We start from the raw sequence: 27,917 nt of genomic DNA, 5'->3' as shown, positions 1-27,917 counted from the left end.
GGGGAAGGGGGCGGTGTCATGGCGGGAGGGCTTAAAGGCGCAGGCACCCGCTTTTAGTCAAGGCTGTTACTATCGCCCCCCCCCCCCCCCCCCAAAGGAGGAGGGCTGGGGCCGTCTTGCTAGTTTTGGGCGGCCCTTAGGGCTTCTTTTGGGGTGATAAGTGCGTGAGGCAGCTGGAAACGTGGGGGGGCTCTTCTTCTACTAGGCTGAGGGGTCCTGACTGGGCCTGCGGGCAGGCGGTGGCAGTGAGGAGCGGGGCGCTGCACCCCTTTCCTCAGGGCTGCGGCGCTGCTCCGGCTCCGTGGGGGCTTCGCCGTGGCCGTGGCACTCCCGGGAGGCCGAGGGCCTGAGCCGCCCTCCTCAGCCCCTCGGGGAGAGCCGCCATCCCCGAGGGAGGCCTGCCGGGCCCGAGCGTGTACACGGGGCTCCGTCACAGGCAGCGGGGCACCTTCACCCCCTTTTCGGTCTCAGCCACCGGCGCGAGCGGCGCAGCTAACGGCCGTGTGCTGGGCTGCGCCGCAGGGCTCCTTCGAGGGGCCCCCGGCGAGGTGAGGATGCGGAGGTGCCGTTTCCCCCTTGGAACCGGTGGGGGTAAAGCTGTGAGGAGAGGCAGCTTTTCTCTTTTTGTGGCGGGGTGAGCGCGGGTGTGCCCTCGCAGGAATTAATTTTGTGCTCTTCTGCCCACAGTTAGATTAAAGATGGGTAAATGGGTTAAATCTTGGGTTTCCATGTGAATCTGCAGCAATTCTAACACCTCAGAAACGAGAGAACTGGCCTGTGGTCCTCACCCACCCTTTGGTAGAAATTCAGCTTAAATCTGTGTCTAAAATTAATGCCTAGAGGAGCTTCCAGATTGGATAATGGTAAAAAGGGCCTTGCCACTGCGATCAAGCTAATGTGCTGCTAGCAGCTCGTGGCGGGTGCTGTCACGCTTTGCTCTTGTGACTTCAGCCTGGGGCTAGCTCTACAGCTTTTTAACCTGTGTCTGTTTACCTTTTTTCACTGGGAAATATTTTGGCTGCTGCCCATTTTTTCAGGCTTGTTCTCTTCAGGTGTTATTGTCCCATCGTCTGTCACCACAGGAAGAAGGCAGGTAGGGAATAGTGTTTATTTAGTAGGACAGCACTGTGCAACTTCACTGTTTAAGGCAGCTGAGTAAGGTGAGAACAGACTATTCTTTGTGTTGCTGGACGCGCTGTTGAAATAGTTTATCAAATACTGCCAAAGAGATTGTTTGAAAGTTCACTATCAGTTCTTAGAAATATGCAAGTCAAGACTCATGGGCTCGTTTCTGAAACCTGGAGTTCTTTTATTATAGTGTCCTGCTGCTTGAATGGCAGTGGGGAGCAGTTGGGAGGAGTCTTGCCGGCACAGGCAGGAAATGGTTAAGAGCTCTTAGTATCACCTGGGGAAGCGATTCTTTGATTTTTCAGAGGGCGCTAACATGCTGCAGTTCATAGGAAACAAAGGAAGCAGGATCAACTATAAAATTTGTTCTTGAATTTTGTTTTCAGTAGCAGAACTTGTGAAGCTGGACATTGATGTCTGCTGAAAAATATGGAACTGGGGACCAAAAGGGATTTTTTTTCCTGTCTTGGTTCAGAAAAGGATCTGGGAAGTAAGTCTGATTCCAGCTGGTGACTTTAGATAACTTCTTTTTAGTTTGAGAGGTAAGAAAAATACTTGTATCATGGACCCGTTTTAAAACGATGACTTAATTGCTTAAATTGTTACTTAGGCAGGGCAGGGAACACAGGCAGAAGTGTGAGTCAATGACTGTAAAAAGCTCACGTTTTTCCTTTATTGCCTGCATTCAGTTTACTTGCATTAACCTCTGACTTAACTTAAATATAGAAGCTCAGGAGATGGGAGAAACATGACGAGGCAGAGGAGCTTAGGAATAAGTTGCAGTAAACATTGCAGTGATGAAAAGAGACTTCCAAATTGTAATAATATCTCTGCTAGTGTACCTTGCACTTGATGCATCACACGCCTTCTATTGGTGCCTCTTAAAGTGCTTCCTAAACTTTGTTTCATTAAACCACACTGCACCTACACAGGTTATATGTTTCAGGCTTGGGTAAGGACTTTGCTGGTGGGTGGACTGCCCCTGTACGTGTGCTGGACGTTAACCTGGAAGGACAGACTGCTTTTTGGGGAGAAGGGGCTCTCAATTTCCATCAATTCCTAGCCTGTCCACTGCTGAGAGCAAGGAAGTCTCACCTTAAAAAGGGATGCTGGCTTTGTGCGTGCATTTCAGAGTTAGTGAGAGCAGAGATGCTTTTTCACTTGAGTTTGGCTCACCAAAGTGTGATCGGATGGTAACACCTCGTGCACAGTTGTCACTGAAAGCAGGCGCCATGTAGAGGAAAACCTTTATATCCTATGGAGAGCCCTGCAAATGGTATTTCCATTTACCTTGGAAATACTAAACTGCAAGAGAATAACTCTCCCTCATGGGAAGGTTAATTACGGCTTGCTAGTCGAGGTATAACTCAGTATCTCAGCCTCTGTAACGCGCTGAAGTCTGGAGGATTTATCGAGCTTGTTGGGGGTGCTGGTTTCATTTTCTTTTAGACTGTACTTTTCAGAAAACAGTGGAAGTAAGTGGTATCTAGTATATGGGTTGTTTCCCAGTTCAATAAGTTGTATGGAGCAGTGGTGTAACGCTGCCCATCTAGTGCTGTGGTGTAGATAAGCATCAGTCCCTGCAAGAGTCGCCTTGCCAGTTCTTCTTGCTATTGCCTGCTGTTCCCGGTTTCCCTTGCACCCCCACGGTTTGCTCCAGTGCTGGTTTCTCATTGTCAAGAGAGGAGAAGATTGTAATCCAGTAAGAGCTGGAGAATGTTAGTTCTTTCATCTTAATGCGGACACACAGAAAGGCAGTGTGAGTACTGTTTAGTTCCAGCAAGTTATACTCCTCATCACTGCGTTTGTGTTCCCGCCCATCAAGCAAAGCTCTTATCTTTCTGTTAGTTTTCACAGGGAGGCCGTGGACATTCGTGGCTTCTAAACTATCAGTTCTCGGGTTCTGGCTGGACAGGAATCTCTCTTCACACCACCCTGTTTTGGATTAATATATTTGGTAAGGTTATGATGACATGCTGTGAGCTACCCCATTTTGCTGCTTCTGGATCTTGAGCTTATATCCCTCTGGCAACTGCATAAATAAACCACTGGAACTCAATGACAGAAGCTGCGTCTTGAAACAAGTTGCACATGATTCACAGTTCAAAGCTGTTATTATTAGCAAAAGATCTTGATAGTATATCACATTGCATTTAAACCAAAGATTGCAAACCTGGATTGCCTTATTCTGCAAGAATTCTCTTATCTGAAAAGTTATTTTTCTAAGTAATTATCATGTGTTTTTGCTTATGTTATCAGTAGCTGACATTCACTTAAACTCAATTTGAATCTTTTTTCTCTTCTGTGTCTCTCCCAGTACCGCTGAGTAAAATGGAGTTTACGTTTCTTGGGAAATTTTAATATTTGAAACCGTCTTTACTGTGAGACAGAATGTACTTTTCCATGGAATGAAAATTCTGGAAAGGAAAAAAAAAAAAGTGCTATTGGAAATCTTGAACAAATTATATTGTCATTTCAACTATGTTATACAAGGGAAGGAAAAGAACTTCAAAGTAGAAATGAAAGGCTTTGGTGTTTTTTGTCATATTTTGAGAAAATGGATACGTTCTCTTGAAACAGTTCAGTTTTATCTGATCAGCATTTTCCATATGAAACTCTGAGAACATTCTATACCGATCTAAGTCCAAGTGCCTGTTTAATTGAATTGGCTGGTTCAGATTACATATTAAAAATGCTCTATGAAGCTTTTTTCTCTTTTGTCTTCAGCTTTTGGTGTTTTTTTTTCCTGAAGAGAACTACTAGAAGAAGAGTTTGTATCTAGTAATTTGTAGTGGTTCATGCTTCTAATATGTTAAGTGCTGTACCCAATGGCATGCTTTCTTTTAGTAACACTGCGGATGTTGAGGAAAACTGGGCAGGAAAGAGCTTTGGAATGTCACAGGTGAAAATATAATTTTGTCGTCAACTCTGCAGCTTGCAGATCAGAGACTAAAAATTTACTGGAATAATTAACGCTGCTGTTCTGGAAACCTTTGCATGATGCTCTGACTCTCAATATTGCTGTGGTTACATTACACCATACTGCTATGGTGACTTGGATGCTTTCAAAATATGCCTTTCCCTTTAATTGAATACATCTTTATATGTAAATAAAGGGACCTGAGCTCTGCTCAGTAGTGTGCACTGAAATGGTGTTTAAATTATAGAGGAAAGGCACTCTGTGTGGAGATCTGTGTTCTGCACTTCCCTAAAAATATTCCCAGGATGGGGGGGGGGTACTCTGGGTGAAGGCTCTTTGCTAGGATCCCTGAAGCTTACTGGCTCATACTGATGCTCTGCAGCCTGAACTGACCTCTCCTAGCACTGGTGGCAGGAGGCCTAGCACCCTCCGAGTGCTGGAGCTGGAGGACCTGCCTGGGAAGAGAGCTTTAGGGAAAACATAGTTCCCTCCTGTCTCGGTGCAGGAGCAGATGCCCTCACACCATTCCTGATGGAAGTTTGTCTAACTTGTTCAGAAAGATGGAAGCTCCATCCTAGGCTTTTCCAGCACCATAGTATCTTGTTGTTAGATAATTTTTCTCATTGGGTAACCTTGCTGCAGTTTAAGCCCTTTATTTCTTGACCTGACCGTTGTGGTTATGGAGAGCAGACGTTATCCTCATGTCTCATCACATTTGTCCCTTCTGTATACTAACCAGTTCTTTCATTTTACCGCACAGGTTGGGTTTTCTAGCCCTTGAATCTCTCCTTTGGACTCTCTCCAAATAGTCCGTTATCTTTCTGGAAGTGCGTTGCCCTAAACTGGACACAAGACTTCAGCAGAAGCTTTACCAGAGACAACTGGAGGGAGAGGATGCCTTGAGTGGTCTGAGTGCTGTCAGAAAGATGAATTTCCTCCTGAATGTCTCTTCCCCACTCTGAATCGTCTCAAATATTTGTTCTCAACTCTGCTGCTGATTTCCATGTGATTTGGTAACTAACTCATCTGTTCTCTGCCTCAACTTCCCTGCAAGTCAAAAAGGAAAATTTCATATGCGTTATTTTTCTTATTAGCTATTTGGGGCTTTTGGATGAGGGGCAAATGCAAAGTAAGTGGAAAATATTCAGTATGCTTGCATGCCAATTTAGAACTCAGCAGAAGAAAAGAAAAGGGCAAGGTATTTTGTAAAATATTGGAAGATTCAGTCAAATGGAACTTTTCAGTTTAAAATAGAACTTTATTTTGGAATTTCTTAAGGAGAGATTGGAAGACTGCCACATTATAATAGCCTTATTTTGTAGGAAACCAAGAATGCCATAGTCTCCTCGTAGCCTTTATAGCTCACAGATATTATCTAGGCTGTGCAAGTCTGAACTATTAATTTTATAAAATAAAAACAAGAAAATTGTACAGATTGATTTCCTATGCTCAAAAATAAGCACTGACTGCATAGTGCAAATTCACACCACATCATTCAGCCCTAGCTTTCAGTGTGTGGTTTGACTGGTATCCTCAAAACCCTCTGGCAGTGGAATGAACATATGTTTTCATGCATTTTAATTTTGAAGTCATGCATTCAATTGCATTTAAAATATAAGCTTTTTGAAGGAATATTCTGTAGGCTTATGCAAAATTTAATTTCACATCACAAGAACTCCACTGGAAAAATCAGTGTTTCAAATAGATTTCATCATTGTGAGTTAGTATGCCCGAGAGAGGAGGGTAAATACAGCTTAATTTCACTAGCATTTGTAGTATTTCAGGGAGTTAAGATCTTATGACATGAATAAATGCAGCAGATTAGTTGCTCAGGGATCCATAACTGGTGGAAAAGGGTTGAGGTGGGGTTGATATATGTTTTTGTTATGTAATGCAGCGCTCTGCTGTATGTTTTACAAACAGAAGCTTCCTCTGATGCATTTGTTGCAGAGAGACTGCAGAGGGAATTTTGCTTGGATATGGGAAAGGGATGAGGAATGTTATATTTATGTTGCCATGACTCAAAATCAAAGTGTTACCTATGTGAAACTGTGCCTGTTTATCCACTGCAGAGTTTCAGTGCAAGAGACTGCTGGATTGCATGGATGTTGATTGTATGGATCAGGAGGGCTGGATTGGAGGATCCCTAGATGTCCTCAGCCGTAGTGAGAGGCAGACCCCAGGATCTTGCAATATAAGGTCTGAATGAGATTCATTCTAGTACTATAGGATTCCAGTGCTTGCAGAGATCCGAGAGGGGAAAAATGGGAATTAATTTTCTGGAACAATTGATTTTAAAGAGCAAATCCTCATGCTAAACTATAAAAAATTCTTTTAACTCCCCTTTTGTTTATGGTCTGAGTATCTTTTTGGGCACTTAACATGTATAGAAACAGCTCATATTCAAGGATGACTCTGTTGTACAAGTTTGGACTCGTCCTGACTTGGAACTTAGCCAAAAAAATGTTACTGAATTTCCAGCCCTAAATATAACACACATTCAATTTCAGGTGTGGCTATCATAAGCTAAAAAATATGTCCATCCGAGGCCTGAAGAAGAAACAACCAAAGACTTTTAAAGTCAAAATCATAACAGTGGATGCTGAAATGGAGTTCAGCTGTGAGGTAAGAGTCCTCAGCAGAATGCTAGAAAGGTGGAGACTGTCCTTTGTATTAGCATGAGATAAAAGATATTTAAAAGATATTTCAAAATTCTGTGGAAAGCCACAGGAGGAGTTGAGGTGCTGGACAGTAGTTGTGAATAAAGGAATGGAATCACTGAAGAGACCAAGTAGTGAATTAGGAGAACAGTTCCCCACTGTGCTCTAACTTCCATATCTAGCTATAAAATCAGTAGTTTGGTACTTTGGTTGGGTAGTGTTAGCCTAAGTTATTTGAAGGCGGTCCCACTATTAAAAAAACAAATTGGAGGCCTGCATCTTGGGATGGAAATTCTCAGTTCATGGATTGCCTTAAAATTGATCCATTATTTTCCTAAACAATGTGTCACACTGCATCACAGTGTGTGATGCGGGGCTTCTTGTTTGTAAGTATGCCTATTTCCACATAGACTTCTTTTTTTATAAGTGGCATGACTCCTTAAGACACTGTCAATGAGGAAAATCTTACCAGAGGTCGTCCGAAGATGTTGCTTGTAAAGTAGTTTACTAAATGATGCTTCCATGCTCAGTTGATCTGGGGAATTTTCTTCAAATGTGATTTTACCATTTGTAAACTCCAGTTTATTTCTTTAGCTAGAATGACTGTGGTTTTCATTTCCTCTAGGCAGAGGAGAAAAATGATCAATCTGAATGGAAAGGCTAGCTCATCTTCTGTTAGTTATGACTATCTAGTAAATTGGGTAGAGAAATCATGACTGCAGAAAAATATGGAAGAGCACAAATATACCAGCTGATCAATTGTTAAAGGATTTGGGCTGTACTATTGAAGAGAGAGAGCTGTGTGGCTGATGAAATCCTAATCATTCAACAGAAGCAAAAAAGATATACTGTTAGCTTGAGAAGGGGAGCTAGAAAACAGGTCCACTGAGACAGACAGTTCTAATGAGAGATTTGACTGTCTTGTGGGGGATTTAGTATTTCGTGTATTAAGTCCCTCAGTGACAGAATATGCTAGTTACAGGTAGTGCATTTCTGTGCCTTACTGATCTAGAATACCTGAAGGCAGAGTCATGAAAATAAAGGATTTGGAAATATGGTTTAGAGCTCAGGGTCCTTGTTAACAAATCCAGTTTGATATATTCCTTCCTTTGCAATCCTTCCCTTCTCCCCAAATGTTGCTACTCTCCTGGGATGATTTCCTACTTTCCATCCAAATATTGCCCAGAAATTCATTTTTTGCTATTAAGTTCTCAGTGGCTGCCCATGCGATTAGACAAAATCATCTTTTAGCACGTAGCCAAATAGGAGAAACAGATGTGCAGCCTCTTCGGTGAAAAATGAGACATTGCGTATGTATGAAATTCAGGACCTTTCATCAAATCTCTGTGCTCTATGGAGCTGGGTTAGTAAATTACTCTCATTCTGTATCTGCCCCATCAGATTAGATCACTATTTTTTTTCTGGATACAAAAAAATCCTGATTGTACTGTATACCAAATCCTGCTCCTAGAAGACAGACTCCTGTTCATTTAAATCAAAGTAGCATAAAGGCTTGGCTTAGTTCCACTGAAGTAACTGAGGTATGTGAAAGATGGCTTTTCTTTATGAGATTGTTTGGCATTTCTACTCCTCTGTGCCCTGACACTCCTTTAATTTCCCCTGGCCTCCTCTCCTCTCTTTCCAATTTATATAGACTGTTGAATAAGACTTTACAAACATTAATAAAGCCTTGCCACGTACCTAGGAGCCTGCAATCCTCGTTCCCTTTCCTCATGAAGTGCATGCTACTATGTTTAAATGACTACAGCTACTTTGTGAATGAGAGTGAGGAGGAGAGGAAGGGGAGGTAGAACACCTAACTATTGCTCCTTTGCGGTAGACAGCGGTGGGTATGTGTCATTGAAAAGCTAAAAGTGAGATAAAGCAGTTCATAGGAGAAAGCCAAATGGTAGCCGCCTTTGTTTGCCTAAAATGTAGCAAATTTATTCAAGAAGAAAAATCCATTTTTGCTTAATTTTGTTTTCTTCTAGATGAAGTGGAAAGGAAAGGACTTGTTTGATCTGGTGTGCCGAGCACTTGGTTTAAGGGAGACTTGGTTCTTTGGCTTGCAGTACACAATAAAAGGAATGTGCACCTGGTTAAAGATGGACAAAAAGGTATAGAAAATGAAGGAGGGGGGGAAAAAAAGCAACCTGGCAATTTCTACTTCTGAGAGTTACTTTTTTTTTTTTTTTAGCTCAGGAGCTAAAGGAATGTGTGCTAAGTGACAACCCGTAATGCTAGATGGTATCTTTTTTAAGACTAAAGAATTTAATTATGTTATGCAGTCAGATCTCTTGCATAACATTTGGCCTGGAGTGTCACCCAGTGATCACCACTATATGTACTGATTTTTATTGCATTATAGCTCAGCGTTGTCCTCCTTACTAAAATATGAAGAGGCTACTTTAAGTGGATTATCAGCTGCTTTTTCATTTTTCTCTGGAATATTATTTGGAGACACTTCTGTATGTTTTTCCTGCTGATATTGTTTTATTTTTATTTAAACAGGTTTTAGATCAAGAAATCCCCAAAGATGATCCCATTAGCTTTCGTTTTTTGGCTAAATTCTATCCAGAGAAGGCAGAAGAGGAGTTGTTACAGGAGATTACGCAGCATTTATTCTTCCTTCAGGTCAGGAACAGATATTTTTTTAACCGTGAATTCTTTGTGTTCACCCCAGTCCCTTTTCACCCCAGTTTGCCTTTGATCTTGGCAGCTGTTAAGCTCAGAATGACTCTGCCTGCTTTAGCCATGTGACATGTCCCTCTAAATATCTAATTTCTTTTCTAAAATACAAACATCTCTCCTGAATGCTGCAGCTTTATTTGATGTTAAATTGAATGTTGAACTTCTGCAAGGTTTTGTTCTCTTGATGGCTTTGCTTACTGTTTGTGCTAGGAATGGGAGTTAGATTGCTAGGACCTGTAGCATCGTGTAAAATGACTTTTACACCTAGTAGTTTGGATGATAATTCCACATCTGGATATTTCAGATTTGTTTTGCTCCTAATAGTCTATATTAAAAAAAAATTATCCGTACAAAGCTGGCACTTTTTGAAGAACCTTCTATTTCGAAGAAGAAGAAAGGCAGCAAAAATGAATATTTTTTGAGATGTTCATTCTATGCCCTGGTCCTGACATTGATCAAAAGAGCAGATCTGTTAAGCAAATTGATTCTGTGGTCCCCTTTAGATCTGAAAGATTTTTTTAAGTAAAAAAAAAAAACAAAACCCAAATTTTGCTCTGCTTTATTGATTTTTAATATTTCAGACTGAGAATGGAATGCTCTTCTGCTTGTACCTGTAACTTGTTATATCTAGGCACTTAAAATATGTTTTCAAAGTTTGTTGGGATAGCATAGTACAGCTTTTATGAATGCTGCAGTGATTTAGCACATAATTATTGAAGGAGGGAGAATTGATTATTAGATTTCTTGGGTACATGTGGGTATGCAGAGGGGCCTTAATTTACCAAGCTTCCCATTTTTTTAATTGGGTTTAGAGTGTGAGTCAGGGAGATGAGTCAGCAAGGCTGGTGGTAATCTGTTTTGAATTTAAGGACAAAACTTTATATAGGTTGGAACTGCTCTACAACTTGAAATCCGTCTACTTCTTATTGTGTTGTATTTCTATGAGCTAACAGTTTCTTCTCCGTAGCCTCGCTCCTTACTGGTCCTGTGAGACAATACAGTGCAGTATTTGTGGGAGATATTTTCACACTCTGAGGATAAGAAATCTCAGATTGACTTGATTTATTTTTTTCTTTTATTTCCAGTGCTGCCCAGACATGAAGGCTTTTTCCTTAACGTAATTACAATACTATGAGCTACTTCTACCTTTTTGCATTTGTCACTAGTATTGTATTTTTTAATGTCTATGAAAATTTCCCTCTTTCTTTGTGTTAGATTTAGGCCATCAATATACCACTTTAGAGTTAACATAACATGGTGTGGGTGTTTGTTTTTTTTGACACCAAACTTCCTGGGTTGCCAGTCTGGCCTCAAGCAGGTTCACTCACCCCAACTGCATCTTTTCTGCTAAACTTTACATATTTGCTCTTATTAGTCCTCCTCTCTCTGATAACCGGAGTAGCAGTAAATGTCTGTGATCTTTCTGAAGCAATTTGAAAGGGAGAGACTGAATTTCTCAAGGTTTCTGCCCTAACTGATCCAGTGGTGAGGAGTGCAAAGTGAAGCCATTGTTGCATCAGCCTCAAGAGTTGTCCTGAGCCTCGGACAGCTGGTAACCTGCTCTCTCTGGCCTCAGCTAAGTTGGATGAAGAGGGGTCTCGAGCTCCTTATCACTGTCCTCTTAGACTTGCTGGTGTAACTTCTTGTGTAACCATTCCCTAACCCAGTTCTGTCAAAATGAGCAGGATTAGAAAAGACTTGTTATTAGATGGATGAACTGTGTGAAGGAGTGACTACACAAGCAATTATGGTGGCAGTTGTGAAGGTGGAGAAAAGGGAAGGAACAGTGATAAGCAGTTAGGGACAATAGGTTTTTTGCTCAGATCAGCTGCAGCTGGATCAGGACTGGTGACTGCAGCCTAGCCCTGAAATTAAAACTCCTGAGCTCCTAAAAATAGCCAGGGTGGTTACTGGGAGATCTTGCTGTGTATGACTGTAGAAGGCACAATCACTAGGAAACAAGGACGCCCTAACCTGTCCTTCAGGGATCTGCATTATGGATTGTAGGGATAAAAGGTAATATAGTTTGATATCTGTCCTGAAACGTAGGTGTGTTCATCTAGCAAGTTCCAAAAGGAGTTTTGAGTGGTCGCTCGTTGGTCAGCTGCCGGCTCCAGCATCCATGCCAGTCCAGCTTCTTTCCTGAGTTGCTGCAGAGTCCTCTGCAAATTACACCTTTCTGAGGGGTTGCTTCTTTCTGGTAGCTTTCATTGGTACTTGTCTGTGCAAGGAGACTGGATGCGTGGAGGAAAAATTGGTCTGCATCTGTAAATAAACACAATGAATACACCTTTCTTGAGGGGGGTGCTAATGAAGTAATGGGGAAATGCTGTTGTTCCAAGGGTTAATATAGGAGCTAGAACTTCATCCAGAACCCTTAACCACTTGGCCGTTTGTTTCTTAAGCTAATTTTGGAAAGGAATGAGAGGGGCAGAGCTCTTCCTCATCTATCTTTTAATCCTGATTTTTTTGCCTTTGCTTTTTTGTTTTCTCCATGAACCTGTCTTGACTGGCAGATATACAATTAGCAAATTCTTCTCATTCCAAAGTTGAAAAACAAGACAGAAACAAATTTGAACTTGCAAAGTTTCCTGACTATAAGAACTTAAGATCGCACCTGGATGCTAATAAGAAAAACATGTACAGACATCTGGATGCTTACAGTTTTCAGCTCTACTGACTATTCAGATCCTTACATATTAATGTGGCGTAACAGCTTTTTGCCAAATGTGTGAATAAACTTAAGACTGAAGCTAAATTTTATCTGTTTAAAGATTAAATAATTTGCTCTTTTGTAAAGGAGCATAACAAAACATCCTTGTAAGATTGGTTTTGAAAAACTCAGACACATTTATATGGGATTTATCTTAAGTTTGTCTCAGTTCTGAAAGATATGATTTGTACCATGGAGTATGAAAGCCACAGCTTTCCAATTTGGAAGAAAAATCTTTTCATTCTTTCCATTTTACAGCTCAGTTTTCCCTGCGCTATAACTCAGGTTCATATACTGTGCTCACCAGAGGCTAAATTTAAAAGAAAAACTCTTCCTTTGGTTAATTTCAGTTCATAGTGTCTTTTTGAACTGTATTTGTACAGATAGCTCAGTATTATCTCAAGTAATTTTTCTTCTATTTTGGAAGTGTTTAAGACTGTACAATATGCAAATCTTTCTTATCTTGTGTTTGTTAATCGGCTAAATTCTTTATATTCACAGCTTCTCTCAAATATTGTTTTGTTCCCCCCTCCCCCCTTAGTTTTTCAAGGTAAACCCCAGCAAATGTAAAATCAAGTGACATCTCAAACTATTACACCTCCGATCATGGTAGCACCGTAGATTATTAAAATTGAAAGAATGTTAAAAGACTTTACCGTTTGCACTCTGGTTTTATTTTTAAGCCTTTACATTTTTGTTGTACTTGGACCACTATATTTGAATAGCTTCAGTGCTCTATTAGGTAGTTTTCCTTTGTGGGCTCTCCTTCCTTCTCCAATATTGCAACGTTGACTTGTGAGCATTGCAGGTCTGTTCTCACTGAGGGTTTACTTTCTGGAAAGCTTGCAAACATCCTAATAATATTTTCAATATAATGTCTCTGTCCTTGGAGATATTCAGAGCTCAGCTGGACAGGGCCCTGAGCAACCTGATCTAGTTGGACCTGCTTTGACTAGATGACCTCCAGAGGTTCCTTCTGACCTAAAAAGTTCAGTATTTTACATGTTGTAAAGGTAACTATTTTCCAGCAAAACTGCATGTTTTGTTGTATAGGTTTTTAGCAGCCTTCTAAGTAGTAGGTCAGATCATTGTTTGGTGTAGCCCATTTAGGGCCACTGAATACAAAGAAATTATGGTGATTTGCAGTAGCTGAGGAGCTCGCCTACCCTTTTTTAAATGTTGAAGGCAAAATTGCTATAGCTTCATTCTGGGATATGAGTTGGTAATAAAAGGCAGCATGAGAAAGGGTGTTTCATTCCGTTAGTATGAAGGTAGTAGAAGGAAAAATCCTAATGACACAAGATTAAAAATTTGTTGCTGATTTATGGAAAAGACCTGTTCTTCTTACTATAAACTGATAATAATTCAGTTGAAAATATAACAGTTGATTGCCTTATTTTCACTGGATTGTCTTACTGAAATCCAAATATTTCCTTAGCGGTCGTGCTTATTTATAGAACTATAGTTTACAGTCAGAATTTAGTATAAAGGGTCCGTTTACACCCTTTGGCAACATAGAAGCCAGGAAATGCGGGTCAGTTTGTGTGAGCTTGAATGAAGCCTCTGCTCTCTGCAAGGAGCATTTGCAGGACATTTCAGGAAAGTACTCACGGTAGTTCTTAGGTAACCTCTGATAATATTTTGCTCTTATAAAACACCTTTATTCAAGGTGCAGTGCAAACATTAGGAAAACCTAATGATCATAAATTAGACATGAAGGGCCATTTCAAAGCAGGGGGGGGAAGACAAAATAGTGAAGTGTAGACAATACAATTCGTGTTCTGTAGCACATACTTTTTCAGGATTCCATATATAAGTGCAGCGAGATAGCTGACTGGCATTTCTGTGAACCTGGAATTAAGGCACTTTAGCTTTCAAAGTTTTGGTTTTTCATTCAATGTAACCTTAAGTAAAGATTTCCGGTGTTTCTAAATGCTGTTTTATTGTTGCTGCTGTTAACTTCTGATGTTTGCTGCCAAGTTATAGTCTGGGCCTGTCTAGTTTCGTTTCAAGCCTGGCGTAAGTCTTGACTTTGAGCTCCTTCTGTAACATGCTCCATTTTTCTCTTAATTTAGGTTAAGAAACAGATACTGGATGAAGAAATCTATTGCTCTCCAGAGGCAACAGTTTTACTGGCTTCTTATGCTGTTCAGGCCAAGGTTTGGGAATAACAGTGCTCTTTATTACTTTTTTTTTAACGAATGCATTTACATGGTGGTAAGTAAAATGTGCAAAAGTGCTAAACTTTGTTGTTAAAGAAGTAGGTCATTCACGGAGGTGTAGGTACAGGAGGGAAAATAAGCATTACAAGCAGTTACAAGGCATTACAAGGATTTTGAGAAGAAGCTTGTTTACTGTTTTACACAGTTTGGGAGACCTAACCTTTTAATATGAGGTTTTTCCTGGTTAAAATTTTTTCTTATTGTTCTTAAAAATGTCCTTGGATACAGCAGGTGCTGATACCTTCAGCTCAGTTGGTTGCCTGACCTAATGGTAGGACATGATGGTTTTAGATATCTCTCAGGACATAGTGAACTACTTGTCACCAAGAGCCAAGCTCGTAAAATGGCAAAAGGCAAACAAGTTCTTGGCAGGGCTGGCCCTCTGCAGCAGCCCTGCCAATATGCAGTAGAAGTGGATGAGCTTACACCCTTGAACTTAGTCCATAGCTCAGAGGATATGAGATGTCATGGGAAATTCCTTTATATCCGTAGTTACCAAGAGAATCAGGCCAGGACTCGGCCTAAGGCTACAGACCACCTTAGTGGCTACACTGGAGCCAGAGGCATTGCACAAAGGCTGGAAGTATCTTTGGCCAGTTGAGGTGAGGGGAGCCTGTTTGTGCTTTGCCCTGTACATGGGAGAACTGAAAATCTGTCTCAGGCAATCACATCCAACAAAAACTACGCAACCAGGAAATTCTTCAGCATTATGCATCTAGTAAGCTGAAGTATCTTTTCTTTTCTTGGGACAGTATGGTGACTACGATCCGAATTTTCATGAGCCAGGCTTTCTAGCCCATGACGAACTTTTACCCAAAAGGGTAAGTCTTTATTGTGTATAAAAACCAAATCTTTGAATCAGCTCTTTGATGCAGCACAGATACTGCTGTGGAACTAACTAGAGTATTAGAAGCTTTGTTTGTTCGCCCTGAACTTGGCAAAATAACTGAGCTGTGAACTGCATTGCTGTATTCACATTCCTTGGGAGAGGCAGCACGTGTATTTGTATGTTCAAAGCAAGACAAGCTCCTTCCCTTCTCTGTAGGTCCTCAGGCAATATCAGTTGACGGCAGAGATGTGGGAAGAAAAGATTACTGCTTGGTATGCTGAGCACAGGGGTATTGCCAGGTATTGAAATCATCTCATTTTTTTTGAGAATTCTGTGTATTTCAGTAACCAGTTATTTGCCGTCTTCAGTAAAATTTGGCTTTTGTAAGTGAGCAAAGAGATATTGGGCTCCAAGTCATGCTTCTAATAGGTTACTTTATTCCTAAGTCAGAGGGAACCCCTCTTTATTCTGGGTACCAAGTGTCGTCTTGTGTAGGACACCAAGTGCTTTTAAGTTGGACTTGCTTTGAAGTGACCAGAGAAGCTAAGAGCTCATGCTGAGGTTCATGACCTAGCATATCTAGAATAGGGAGTCCTGTCCCACCAGATTCCTGGTATGCCAGCAGAAAGAAATTCCTGCAGAAGGTTTCTGAGCTCTGTGTTGACATTGTTAGCCCTGAGAGATTAGTCTTTTAAGGGAATCAGGTACTTGGAGTTGCTGGTGTGTCTGCCTTAAGCAGTGGCTGGCTTTCTAGAACTGGCTAGAATCGGGCCTGTCTCTCCCTAGAACAAAGGAGGAATCTGATATTTTATACCTGATGAAAGCCATGGCTCAGCAAGGTGTCAGTGTACTTAGCAAGTAACCAAAACAGTAAAGACATGGCATAGTAGTTCCAGGACCATGAGTTTTGGTGCCTTTCCATGCGAACGTTCAGCTACCTCTGACACGTTCAGCACGCCTGGAAATTCAATTAAACAAGAAGTAGGAGTTGTTGGCACCCAGAGACAGCCTTTCCTGTTCCTTCAGTTCAATTTGTCTTTGGCTATTCTAGATGCTTCTTAGCGCTACTTTTCCTGAATTTTTTCCTCAAGATTTGTTGTTGTCTTGCCTTGGAGGGAGAACAACAGTGGGAGGTTCTCACCTTCGTTTGGACTCTGCCCGAATCACCATTTAGAGCTTGTTCAGGATTTATTTCTCAATGAACTCTCCTTCCTGAAGGAAATATCCTCATGTTATAGAAGACAATGGAGGAGTAGGTCTCAAGAGATGGTAATGGAGTGACAAAGCTAACCCGCAAGGATAAGATTGCACTGTACATGACTCAGATCCAAATAGGCAAAGGTTTGCTGTCTTTATTCTGTAGAGATGCTGTTTTTTATCACCCTGTTTATGTTGTTGAGAGCAAGTCAGCAAAATTAAAGAAAGTGCCAAGAACCATATTGCCTGTTCTTTTCTAAGTGGGAAAGGTAGAGTCGACTAGGAGGGGAAAGGTTGGATGAGAGTTTCCAGGTGTAATCACAGCATTATTCTTTAGGGATGAAGCTGAGATGAACTACCTGAAAATTGCCCAAGATTTGGAAATGTATGGTGTCAATTACTTTCCCATTGCTGTAAGTGTTTTATTTTAGCAATTTGCAACTGCTGTTGAGTGTGGTAGTGTCATTTTAAATTCCTCTAGGGAGCTTAGAGCTGGGACTCCTGGCTTCTGCTTTTCTTTGCCACTGGCAGGCTGTGTAATGATTGCCCTCACACAGTTTACTTTCCTGCTAATGAGTTGGTGAATAAAACAGTAATCTAAAATCTGTCAAAGCTCTTGAGTAGCTCTGGGTATGTAATAGTAGGTATGGGTAGAAGTTGAATAAAAAGTTTGCACTATTTCAATCAACTTTTAGGACTGGGTTTGTTAGCTGGCAGTGACCACATTCATAATCTGTTCTACAGAAACACTCATATTCTAAAAATACAAATAAATATCAATAGCTTAAAATAAGTGTGGTTCTTCTCTGTGGCTAAGCGTCACCGTGAATACTCTTTATTGACATCTATTTTGTGCTTTTTTGTTTAGCAAAATAAAAACCATACAGATCTCCTTCTTGGAGTTGATGCCAAAGGTATTCATATCTACAGCATTAATAACAGGTTCTCTCCAAATAAGTCATTTGAGTGGAGTGCTATCAGAAACATTTCCTATAGTGAGAAAGAGGTATGATGAATCTGATCTATTATTCTTTTTATATGGGCATGGGTGTGGAATGGGATTCTTGGAACAGGCTGATAGCTGTCTCTGTTTAAGCAATTTTTGGGGAAAAATTTAGGGAGGTTAGTTATAAAACTAAAACTAACAGACCTGCCTTTCAGACGTGCTGTATAACCTCAGTTCCCCTAGGAGCCAAAGGCTGCTCTGGGCTCTCCAAACTTGTGCCATCCACTGCTCTGGTTCCTTCCCTGCTGCTTGACCTCTGCAAAACAAGTGCTCTGATCTCTTAGTGAAAGATATGTATTACAAACGCCACTATGGCTGGCTTCATTCATCTCAGCAGGGATCAGATGGCCCGTGAGGACTTCTGCTTTGCTTGCAGAAGCTGTCCTTGTAGATGAAGTTTGAAGTGCACTGGCAGGAGATATGCAGAGGGACGTCTGGTTTTATGCCTGAATTCTGTGAGTTTTTCAGTGCATGATTTCAGTCTTCAGCACCGCCCCACCATTACAATTTCACTCTGATTTCAAAGCCCATCTTCTACTTGTAAAAAGGGAGTGGGTGAAGTTGGGAGTCATTTCCGATGAAAGGGATGTGGCTACATGGAAGGCTATAAACAGAAAAACAAAACCAGAAAAACTACATTGATACAACCAAAGGACAGCACAGCCTGTTACTTGCTTTCGGCGGGTCTTAAAACAAACAAGCAAAAACAATCCCCCCCCCACCCCCACTTCCTTGAGAGTTAGATTTACTGTCCAGAGTTAAAAATGTGCATACATTAAATCAGGTAGGGCAGCCTACAGGAGAGTTCTACCTCCAAACAGTTTTCTTTCCTTGCATAACATTAAACTTCCCCTCTGGTCTGTGAATAAACTGCTTTAATTCCCAATTGTTGGGAAGTTGGGCAACCCTGTATTAAAACTCCACTGTTTTCAATGACATATTCACAACCCTGCTCCTTGCCAGGCAATACATTGAACTGATTGTTACCTACAGGGTGAAATGAACTATAGTACGTTATGATCTTGATGACTCAGATGGCCTGAAATTATACATTGCATTGCAAATGAATTATAGGGATAGAGTGCTAACCTGTGAGTCACAGAAAACAGGATCTTAAAGAATAGAGCTATTTTTTGTTATGCAGCTGAACTGAGATCAACATAAAAAGTGAAACACTGAGTACTGACCTGGCAGCATGAAAACCCTTCATGTCCTCTAAAAACAGCTTGGGAGATGGGACTGAAAATCTGAGAAAACAGGAACTCCATGAGGCTATCTGATAGGAAGAGACGGAAATACTTTGGGCCTTTGTGATGCATTTTATTTACACCTGAAATTTTAATTGAGAGAGGTGTTTGACATCCCCCTGACTTTAAGAATATGACAGCTTCTGGGGGATTAGTGATGTATTCTGGTTTCCTAAAAACCAGTGATTGTTCCAGTGTTGTCAGGATAGTTTCCAATGGACAGGTGGCAATATCATGAAAACCACCACCCAAACTGGTCCCAGGTGAGAGTCTATGGGAAGCTTTGTCTTCTAACTTGGCCTGCTACAAGAGCAGATGAGGAACGTGTGTAATAGAGAACAGCCTTGGTTCTGATTCTCTTGAGCAAAGCACTTCTGCCTCGTTCTCGCCATATATGTGGCATGGATGTGTGCTTTCCTGGAGAGTTGCAGAGATGAACTAAAGTTTGCATTAGTATTAATAGCTTCAGCTTTAGTTTTCCTCCTTTTTACTGTGCTTCATTTCTTCTTTCTTTTTTTCTCTTGGATGTGCAGTTAACTATTAAGCCTCTTGACAAAAAAGCAGAAGTCTTCAAGTTCTTTTCCTCACAACTCAAAGTAAACAAATTGGTAAGTGCATCACTTTCCTTCTTTAAAACAGAGCCTGGTAATACTGAGTGATATCTGAATGAGGAATCTTATTTGCCTGTGAAGCCCATGCAGAGGCCAGGAGCACTGATGCTCAACATGTTCTCCTGAGGATTGTTCTGTCCAGGAAGTCAGGGAACGCTTGTCCTCTCTAATGATTGTTGGGAAGATGATGAGAAGAAAGCGAGATGTGAAAGAAAGCCCAAGTTGCAAAGGGAAATCCATATGCTGGAAAGTTGGGAGGTGGTAGTGTATGGAAAGGTGCAAAACCACTACAGCATCTGCCTATCTGACTGCTGTGGGTTCTTAACTAGCTACTACTACCCATTTTCCAGGAGAAGCAACAAGGAAGGGACTTAATTGACTGAACTGTATCATCACTAACTACTTCCTAACCCAACAATGGGATTGGGTCATTTCTCAGTGAGCTTGTAGAATGGCCATCACAGGTGACCGTTCTCACAGCTACCTCCTGTGTATTTCTAGCCTAGATCCGTTGCCTTTCCTTTCCCAGGAAATTAGAACCAGAGAAAGATGAAGGACAGAAAGAATCCCTCTTCCTTTTATGAACTTTTCTAAACTGTTATGTACTTGGGTATGAGCCTGCCCTGAGCCTTGCTTTTCCCTGAAAGGGAGCAAGTGCCGGCACTTGCGCTGAAGTCAGCGTCAGCTTCTGTCCTGTGAGGCCTCTGTGGGGCTCTTAGCCCCCTGGCTGGGGCACGAGTATATCACAATCACATTTGCTTTGCTTTTCCTATCCAGATTTTGCAGTTGTGCATTGGAAACCACGACCTATTTATGAGGAGAAGAAAAGTGGACTCAATAGAGATCCAGCAAATGAAAGCACAGGCCAGGGAAGAAAAAGCTAGAAAAAAGGTAGACTCCTCCTACTCCTCTGCTGCAGAAAATACTGATTGTTTTTCCGTCTGGTGCCCTTGCTGTCCATGCATTGCATCAATACGTGCATGGGAGGTGAGAAAGTGCAGCAGGAGTGAGTGTGGGAACAGCTTTAGTGTGTGTGCAGCATCCGAGGATGTAAGTGATGATTGTGATCACCTCTTCCGTTCCACAAAGATCTGGGGTACATGGCAGACCAATCCAAGTGTTTTCCCTAACAGTCTGAAATAACTAGTATTACCAGTTAGTGGAGTTGAGTGCTGTCAAGTGCAGGTTGCTTCAGCGTTATCTCTGGTGGATGGCAGTCTACCAGCCGGAGAGCAGTCCGTTCCTCATTAGACTCATTTGCTGTGCTGCCTCAGGCCAAGATGAGATTCTGCTGCAAGCCCACAAAGTTTGTATTGCTCATTCTCTTTCCAGATGGAGAATCAAAGGCTGGCCAGGGAGAAGCAGCTCCGAGAAGAAGCAGAGCGAGCCAAAGAAGAGCTGGAAAGGCGTCTTTTCCAGCTGGAAGATGAAGCCAGGCAAGCCAATGAGGCCCTGGTGAGTAACACGTTAGTCTGAATGTTCTTGTGCTTGACGGGCTCTCTTGATTTGGAAACCTTTTTTTCCTTATGGCTCCCATGAGACAGCAGGAGCTGCAGCTTAGGCAAGGCAGGAGTTTCTGGCAAGTGGGAGAGGGGGCATGTTGGATTACCTGGGAGAAGTCTGATCTGCCTAGTCTCCGTTTGCTGTGAACCACTCTGCTCTCCCTGTATTTGGCTCACAGGCAGAGAGGAAGGAATGCATGCAACACCGGGAGCTGAAGTTGGGGGAAAGGGGCATGGTGCATATGGCACTGGCAACTGAAAGGGGTAACTTCTGTCAGTGTTTGGTTGGCATCTTTATTCAACGCTGAGTGAATCTCTCCTTGCTTTATAGAGGTGAGAAGCAGGAAGGAAGTTAGGCAATTTTGGAGCAGAGGAGAAAGAACAGACCCTGTAATTGTTTATTTTGATTTTTATTTTAAGGATTAACTTTTTTATTTCTTGATCTGCTGGGGTAAGATGTCCTCTTCTTGACTGACTCCATGGGTGACTTTGTATCTGCTAGACAGAGTAACTAAGAAAAACTATTTCTTCTTAGCTCCGATCCCAGGAAGCAGCAGAGTTGCTGGCTGAGAAAGCTCAGATTGCGGAAGAGGAGGCCAAACTGCTGGCCCAGAATGCTGCAGAAGCTGAGCAAGAGCGACAGAGGCTGGAGATCACAGCTCTGAAAACCAAGGAAGAGAAACGCCTGATGGAGCAAAAGATGAGGGAGGCAGAGCTGATAGCAGTGAAGCTGGTGAAGGAATCCGACCGGAGGTTGGATTTACTTGGGTGGGATTATTTGGGCCCTACTGGGATGCCTGGGTGGAGAAAGTGCTGGTTGCTGCAGAGCTCAGCCCAGAAGGAAGGGTTTTTTCCCCAAGCGATGCTTCAGAGTGACTAAGTTTTCTTGCATATTGTTTGTTCCACCTTGAACCTGGTGGTTGTGATTCAGGTCAATAAGAGTTTACAGAGGATCAGACAGCTTTAGAGATCTTTTTCATTAATGATCCACAAATATTGTGCGGAAGCATTTTCTACTTAGCGTTAGCAAAACAGCACTGACTACCTAGCTAGCTAAATTTAACCGTCTCTGTACCCTGGGAGTTATGAGACTGTTTTCATTAGTACCAAGGTGTGTTCTCTTACAGCCTTTTCAAATCATTGAAAAGTATAAACCATGTGTGCTTGTGTGGATTATGAGCTATGTGTATAGACCATGTTGTAGGGGCTTGCATGTTCCATAACTCCATGCTGCCTGAAGATGTAGAGCAGACCAGTGTCAACAGAGGATGTTTAACCTTGCTATTGAGAGCCTTTGCTTGTTTTAGGATACTGCCAAAGAGCTTGCCAAAGTAAAGAGCAGATATATTGCACCTCTCTCCTTCTCAGGGAGGATCTCTGACAGCCTGGGGAATCTGTATCAGCAGGACATAGCTGAGCCCGTGGAAATTAGGAGTAGGAAAAACATTAATTCAGCCAGTTCATGCAGGATTGTCCTTGAGAGCGTGTGTCATGGTCTGTCCAGTTCATTCCTCATGTGACCATCCTACCACAAATATTACTGGGGAAAGGAATCAGAGTAATAGGTCTTGCTCTCCAGAAACTAGTGGGGTGCATAGCTGACATCCGTGTGTTACTTTATGCTCAAAATCCACCATCCATGTCAGGATATTTGTCTTACAGAGCCAAGGAAGCAGAGCATCTAAAACAGGACCTGCATGAAGCCAGAGAGGCTGAACGGAAAGCAAAGCAGAAACTCTTAGACATAACCAGGCTTAATTATCCTGTAAGTTTCTGTTCCAGTGGGCATCACTTCATCTCAGGGAATAACTGGCTATTGATTTTAGATCTGTAGCCCCAGTCAGGCTGAGTAGTGGCAATCCCCCCAGCTGTGGGACAAACACCTGTGAGACCAAATGGTGCTTGAGCCCAGTGTAGCCAGGTTGGAGGTTGTATTTGTTCATGTCAGTGCATCAGGACCATGAGGAAGAGAAAAGTTTAAAAACAAACAAACCAACCGAAAAACCCCAAACTCATGCAGACTGGGACTGGTGCCAGGATTTAGGGGGCAGGGATTGTCTTCCCAGCATTTGTGGCTAGTACTGACTCTATGTGGCTGTTTCAGTGGGGCAATACTTTATGGAGGGGGTTGTACTGAACCTGCTGTGTCGGCCTGGCCTGTGAAGGGCCCGTGAGTCTCCTCAGGCAAAAGAGATGAAATTGTCTCCAGGAAGAAGGGAGTGTCAAGGCTGCACGCTCCAACTCCCTCTTCTGCTCCAGTCTTGCTGGGAATAGACATCCATTTTCTGCTGCAGTAGAGAAGGAACATTGCAGCCAGGTTATTTATCTGTCCTTGGATCTGTAGGTTGTGGACTTCAGCAGTCCATCTGGGGCCACTCAGGTAGAGGGGGAGGGCTGTAGTAGCCTCTGCGCAACTCAGAATCTATGGAGACCTTATGAAATGGCACAGCATGCCATTCGTGCAGAAGCTGGGGAAATAACCAAAGAAAGAAGCAATCAAATCTTATTGTCAGTGCTTGTATTGCCTCTTTTAGCACATGGTCAAGTACCCGCAATACTCACCAAGTGACAGCAGAGATGCCAACTTTGACAAAGGGTCCATAAAGCTGGATTTGAAAGACATCGACCTCAAGAGACTGTCCTTTGAGATAGAAAGAGAGAGGTATCAGTATGCTCATAGTGTAAATAAATGAGAACGTGTTACTGCTGGAAAGTACAGAAAGAATCTCTGGGATTCGTAGTTCACCCTTCTAACAATTCAGGATGGCCTCCTACTTGTAAATATGGCTGGAGGCCTTTTACTGAGTTGGTGCAGTTTATATCTGTGTAAGATTCTGTTTACACAGAGAAAATGCATTCTTGTGGCATCAAGCCATAACAAGCCCAGAACCCTGTTGTTTTAGAGAGCGTTGTGTAGGGGGCAAAGTACTATGCTTGAGTAACAGCATGTGAGAGGATACAAGCTTCCCTCTAGTGTTGAGGGATAGTATTGCTTTGCTGGTCTAGAAAGCAGTTCTTGGTAGAGTTGGAAAATGTGTGAGTGCTGAGGGATGGGGCAGCAAATCCCCTTTTCAGTGGGCCAGGGGAAGTCAGGCCAACATGTGCCAGATCTGATTTTGCCTATTAAAAAAGCAAAATGAAGCAAAGAATTACTTCTGTCCTCCTTCCCCACGTACCTGTTCTTGAGCTCTGTCATGTTAATAAGTTTTTTTTGTCTCCAATGTATGGACTACAGGTTAGATTACATAGAAAAGAGCAAAAAATTTGAAGATCGATTGAAAGAACTGAAGTCTGAAATTCATGCTTTGAAATTAGAAGAAAAACAGTCTGGGCTTTACTGTCATTGGAATGAAGTACTGGGCTCCTTGGATCGCTCCTTAGGAAACGTATGTACCCTAACACAGGTTTTATAATAAGGGAAATAGAGAAGCAAAACCAGAAAATACAAGTTGATTGTATTAAAAAAAAAAAAAAACCCAAAAAGTCGGAGTCTGTTTGCAGCATGAACCATAAAAGAGGCTAGAGTACATGAAATGTTTCTGAATGTGTGTATACTAAAGATAATTGCTATATTTCAGTTCAATGCACATTCTTTAGTACTTTTGGTAGTAAAATATTAGAAGTGTGAACAGAGACAATGAAAGCTCACATCAAATCTGAGAAGCTTTTCCTGGGTGGGATATGAGTACCATAAGCAAAAAATAATCATCTTGTTTTGCAGATTATGACATAGTAAGGGTTTAAGGTCTGAGGACAAACTAAATTTTTATAATGTAATAACACATTTAAATGTGGTTTCTCCTCATTTGCTTTGTATTCTCATGCATGTGCTTTGTGTTTGCTATTTATCTGTTGCCACAATTTTGTTCTTTTCAGGCAGTGAGGAACTAAACTGAAATTTTCTTAAGTTTCTTGTTATTCTGTATAAACACTCCAGCTGCTTCCTCAGTCTGTGCAAGAATAGGGTTGGCTTGCGTTTTCCACACTGCTCCACATCTAGCTAAAATGGCTCTGAGTAAACTGCTTAAGAGACAGAGAAGGGAAGCTTGGAAAAAGATGATGGAAGATGGCCTTCATTCTCCAGTTATACATTTGATGTTCTTTTTGGCTTAATGAGTGAGGTAGTGAGAGTATTTAAGTTTCTGTGTGTTCTCTTCTCTTCAAGACTCGGTCATGGATGAAAACCTTTGAAACTAGAGATTCATTGGATATAAATCTTCAAAGACCTTTCCCTGCTTTCTCGTTAAATACTACAAGCAGCTGGCCTTGTACCAACAAAATTCAACACACAGCGCCAGTGGAAAAGTCATCTTTTCCAGCAAATTCCTTGGTTGCCAACAGTATGGGCACAGGAACCAGGAAACAGATTATAAAGGTAATCAGATTTATAAGTAAATTCCCAAATGTTGACTAAAAGTTCAGAGTTCAAAAAAGTAAAGAATGGCTAGTCGTAGGGAACTGTTTTGTCCAGCTCTGTCACGGCCTCTCAAATGCCACTTTGCAAAGCATGGCTGTTATACAAGTTTGAAGACCATGCAGTGGGTCCCCAGTCAGGGCTGTTTATAGCTTGAGCCACCTGTTTAGTTTCTTTTTTGCACTTATGCTCTAAGTTGGAATGCAAAGCTGTAAGCCCCAGTACATGAAACAGATGCCCATGTGCAGTAGAAAGATTTGTGTTAAATTTTGTTTGTATCAACCAGGCTTGGAAAGGAGAATGTACTGTCAGGTATCAAGAGCTTAAAACAAATTTTGCCTAACTTCTGGTTTTAAGGAGCAGGAAGTAAGATAACAGTAAGTGCCTAGATTTCCTACAGTCCAATTCCCTTAAGTAATGTGTGATCCCTGTCAAAGTATCCTACAGAGCAAATGAACTGGGGCTTTAAAAAAAAATCTACTTTTAAACTTCACCAGTTAGAATGGAGACTCATATGTGTATTTGAGAAGGCTTGCAAGGGCATGCAGCTCTTGATTCCTTCTTGAATAGAAGGAAATCAGCTTTCTCTAGGCAGTGCTAATTGTGCAAGGTGTTGGGTATAACGGAAGCTTGATGTATTTGCTGCTATTCTGTATGTGAATAGAATTGAGCTGTGCTCCTTATCTGTGTGACAAGGGTTTTCAGGAGCAATCTAGGATGAAACTTTCAAGGTTGGAGCCTTCAGGGTTGTGATCTCAGAACTAGAAGGGACACAGTTCAGTGCAACAGCAGGTGAAGAAGCAGCTCTTCCTGCTGCCGATGACGGAATCTACTGTTTTAAGACCAACCTAATCCAAATAGAGGAGAGACAAATGTGGTTGTTTCAAGAAGGAGGAAAAAACAAACAAACCCGAACTCTATTGCAGGGCATCTTGCAAAAGACCCGCAGAATCAGAGGTGAAGGAAGGACTGGACAAGAGAGTCCCTTTACTCTAAATAGGAGTTTAGGGTGGAACTAATTTTTCCTATTTGATTTGCACATAGGTTCAGCAGCATGACTCGGATGTGATCTACATTTGAAGCCTCTCATTTCCTTACCATACTGGTAGAACCTGGTGGCAATCTGTTTGGCTGCTGCAAAATGCACCTGTACAAGGACACTTGCACAACTCTGCTGACAGGCATCGGCATAAAAAATGTGTGGTTCTGTAGTTAGTAGGGTGCCATTGAGCTTCCAAACAGACAGCATAAGCTGGAAGCACTAGAAATGCCAAGGTAAAATGGCTAATGTCTTTGGGTATAATGTCAAACCAACCAACGTGGAGGAGCATTGTGTTTACTTTCTATGCACTTTTGAAGAAATGCTTTGTACTTAACTAAACCCTCCTCCCCTAAGTGTTTTTACATGCTGACTATCACTACGGTACTGTACTTGTGTAGAAAGGAGGCTAGGCAGCTAGTGTCCAGTGGGAGATACTTGTGATGAGAAAAAATTCATACGTGGGCCTGGTGCTTATCCACACAATAGATTAATTCAGTTTTCGGTCCTGTCCATGGGGCATGACTCTCTGAGCTGCTCAACATGTTAGTGTTTGCCTGCCAAATATTTTCCTTTTCCTCCCCAAACGTTTTCCTGTTTACTTAATTGATTTGCATTTATCTGCGAGAAAGCTCAGCTTGTAATTCCAGACGTAGAGGTGGACGTCTTCAAATACCTCTCATATTCCTGCGGGAATCCTTTGTTTGGAATGCAAAGCTGCTGTTTCTCTCTGCAGTTTCTGTCTATATCAAGCACTTTCTGTGGCTTGCCGCTCCAGCAAACTTTGCATACATTAACTTGTTTCCCAGTTCTGTGCAACGCAGCTCCCAAATTAGACAAAGACAAAAGATGCTAATAGTATCTGCTAAAGTTTGACTTGTTTCTGATAGAGAGGTGCATACAAGAAAATGTCTGCCTCATTAGTGAAACCTACTTGTGTTTTCTGGTTTTGTGTGTTAATTGTCTGTTTCACCAATGAGTCTTCAGTCTGAGGACTTCTGGGGAAGTGGATGATACGTGGCTGTAGCTAAAGTGTTAGCACAGTTGAGCATGTGAGTTGTAATGTAAAAATGGATGTTAATGTTCTTAAGTATCTAGTCCTAAAAGCTAAGATTAAAACAATACGTTTAATAAAAATCTTCAATTTCTACATCCTATAGCAGCTTTGAGCTGAATGGTGTGTCAACATTGCAACAACACTAACAAGGCAGGTTTCAAGAACAAATATGCAAATCTCCTGGGTACACATCTGCAGCAGGTGAGAACACATTGGAGGAGAGCATCTGTAGCCAACTCTGTCCTCAGACTTTTAACTGTTGTGACGGTTACGTGGCAAGATATACATTGCAGCTATCTGCTAGTGTCCTGTTGTCCCAGCCTTGAGAGGGGTGGGCAGAGGGAGGGGAGGGCATTAGTTCTGTTGGTGGCTCCTTGTCTGATGTATGACACGTTTGCAGACTATTGACTATTCCATGCATAATTTCTGATCTGTCTGGGAAAAGCCTCCTGTGTGAAATGGAAAAGACAAAGAAGGAAGAGGCCCAGCATTGGGCTGGTGGCACTGGCCAGAACTGGACAGTGGTGTGGTTAGAAATGGTCCTAGAGGTAAAAACAAACAAACAAAACAAAACAAAAACAAAAAAAAACCCCAAAAAACCCCACAGGAACCCTGAACTTGGCATCCTCAGATTTTGAGGAAGGGAGGGCAGAGAAGTGCTGGGCTTTCCTTGGTGTTCTC

The 27,917-nt window shown here is 41.8% G+C and overlaps 1 protein-coding gene across 11 annotated transcripts; it reads left to right on the top strand.

The window, feature by feature from the left end:
• LOC104144733 (merlin) lies at window positions 1-27,337 on the top strand. 11 transcript variants are annotated; one of them, XM_068909859.1, is made up of 23 exons: window positions 1-548; window positions 1,518-1,670; window positions 2,789-2,887; window positions 2,977-3,085; window positions 4,809-5,061; window positions 6,121-6,247; window positions 6,559-6,673; window positions 8,700-8,825; window positions 9,220-9,342; window positions 14,188-14,271; window positions 15,087-15,155; window positions 15,380-15,462; window positions 16,698-16,773; window positions 17,229-17,366; window positions 19,147-19,221; window positions 20,002-20,115; window positions 20,557-20,679; window positions 21,262-21,479; window positions 22,389-22,491; window positions 23,261-23,388; window positions 23,962-24,112; window positions 24,892-25,101; window positions 26,185-27,335. In XM_068909859.1, exons 6-23 carry the CDS (start codon window positions 6,150-6,152, stop codon window positions 26,218-26,220), a joined length of 2,070 nt encoding a protein of 689 aa, XP_068765960.1. In that variant the 5' UTR covers window positions 1-548; window positions 1,518-1,670; window positions 2,789-2,887; window positions 2,977-3,085; window positions 4,809-5,061; window positions 6,121-6,149; the 3' UTR covers window positions 26,221-27,335. The 11 variants fall into 11 exon arrangements, with proteins under 11 accessions (XP_068765960.1, XP_068765964.1, XP_068765962.1 ...); XM_068909863.1 differs by lacking the exon at window positions 2,789-2,887 and having other exon boundaries at window positions 26,185-27,337; XM_068909861.1 differs by lacking the exon at window positions 2,789-2,887 and having other exon boundaries at window positions 1-1,160; window positions 1,515-1,670; window positions 26,185-27,337.
• The last annotated feature ends 580 nt before the right edge of the window (window positions 27,338-27,917 follow it).

This window comes from Struthio camelus, chromosome 16 (genome assembly GCF_040807025.1).
Source record: "Struthio camelus isolate bStrCam1 chromosome 16, bStrCam1.hap1, whole genome shotgun sequence".
NCBI lineage: Eukaryota > Metazoa > Chordata > Aves > Struthioniformes > Struthionidae > Struthio > Struthio camelus.
The sequence above is the reverse complement of the archived record's forward strand: the minus strand, read 5'-3'. Positions and strand labels throughout refer to the sequence as shown.

What these genes read in the sequence shown, in the direction of transcription:
- LOC104144733 (XM_068909863.1), top strand. Translation starts at nt 6,150, where the DNA reads ATGGATGTTGATTGTATGGATCAGGAGGGCTGGATTGGAGGATCCCTA. An exon ending in CCAGGATCTTGCAATATAAG is followed by an intron (nt 6,248 to 6,558) that starts GTCTGAATGAGA and finishes ATTCAATTTCAG; the next exon opens with GTGTGGCTATCATAAGCTAA. An exon ending in AACTCAAAGTAAACAAATTG is followed by an intron (nt 19,222 to 20,001) that starts GTAAGTGCATCA and finishes TTTCCTATCCAG; the next exon opens with ATTTTGCAGTTGTGCATTGG.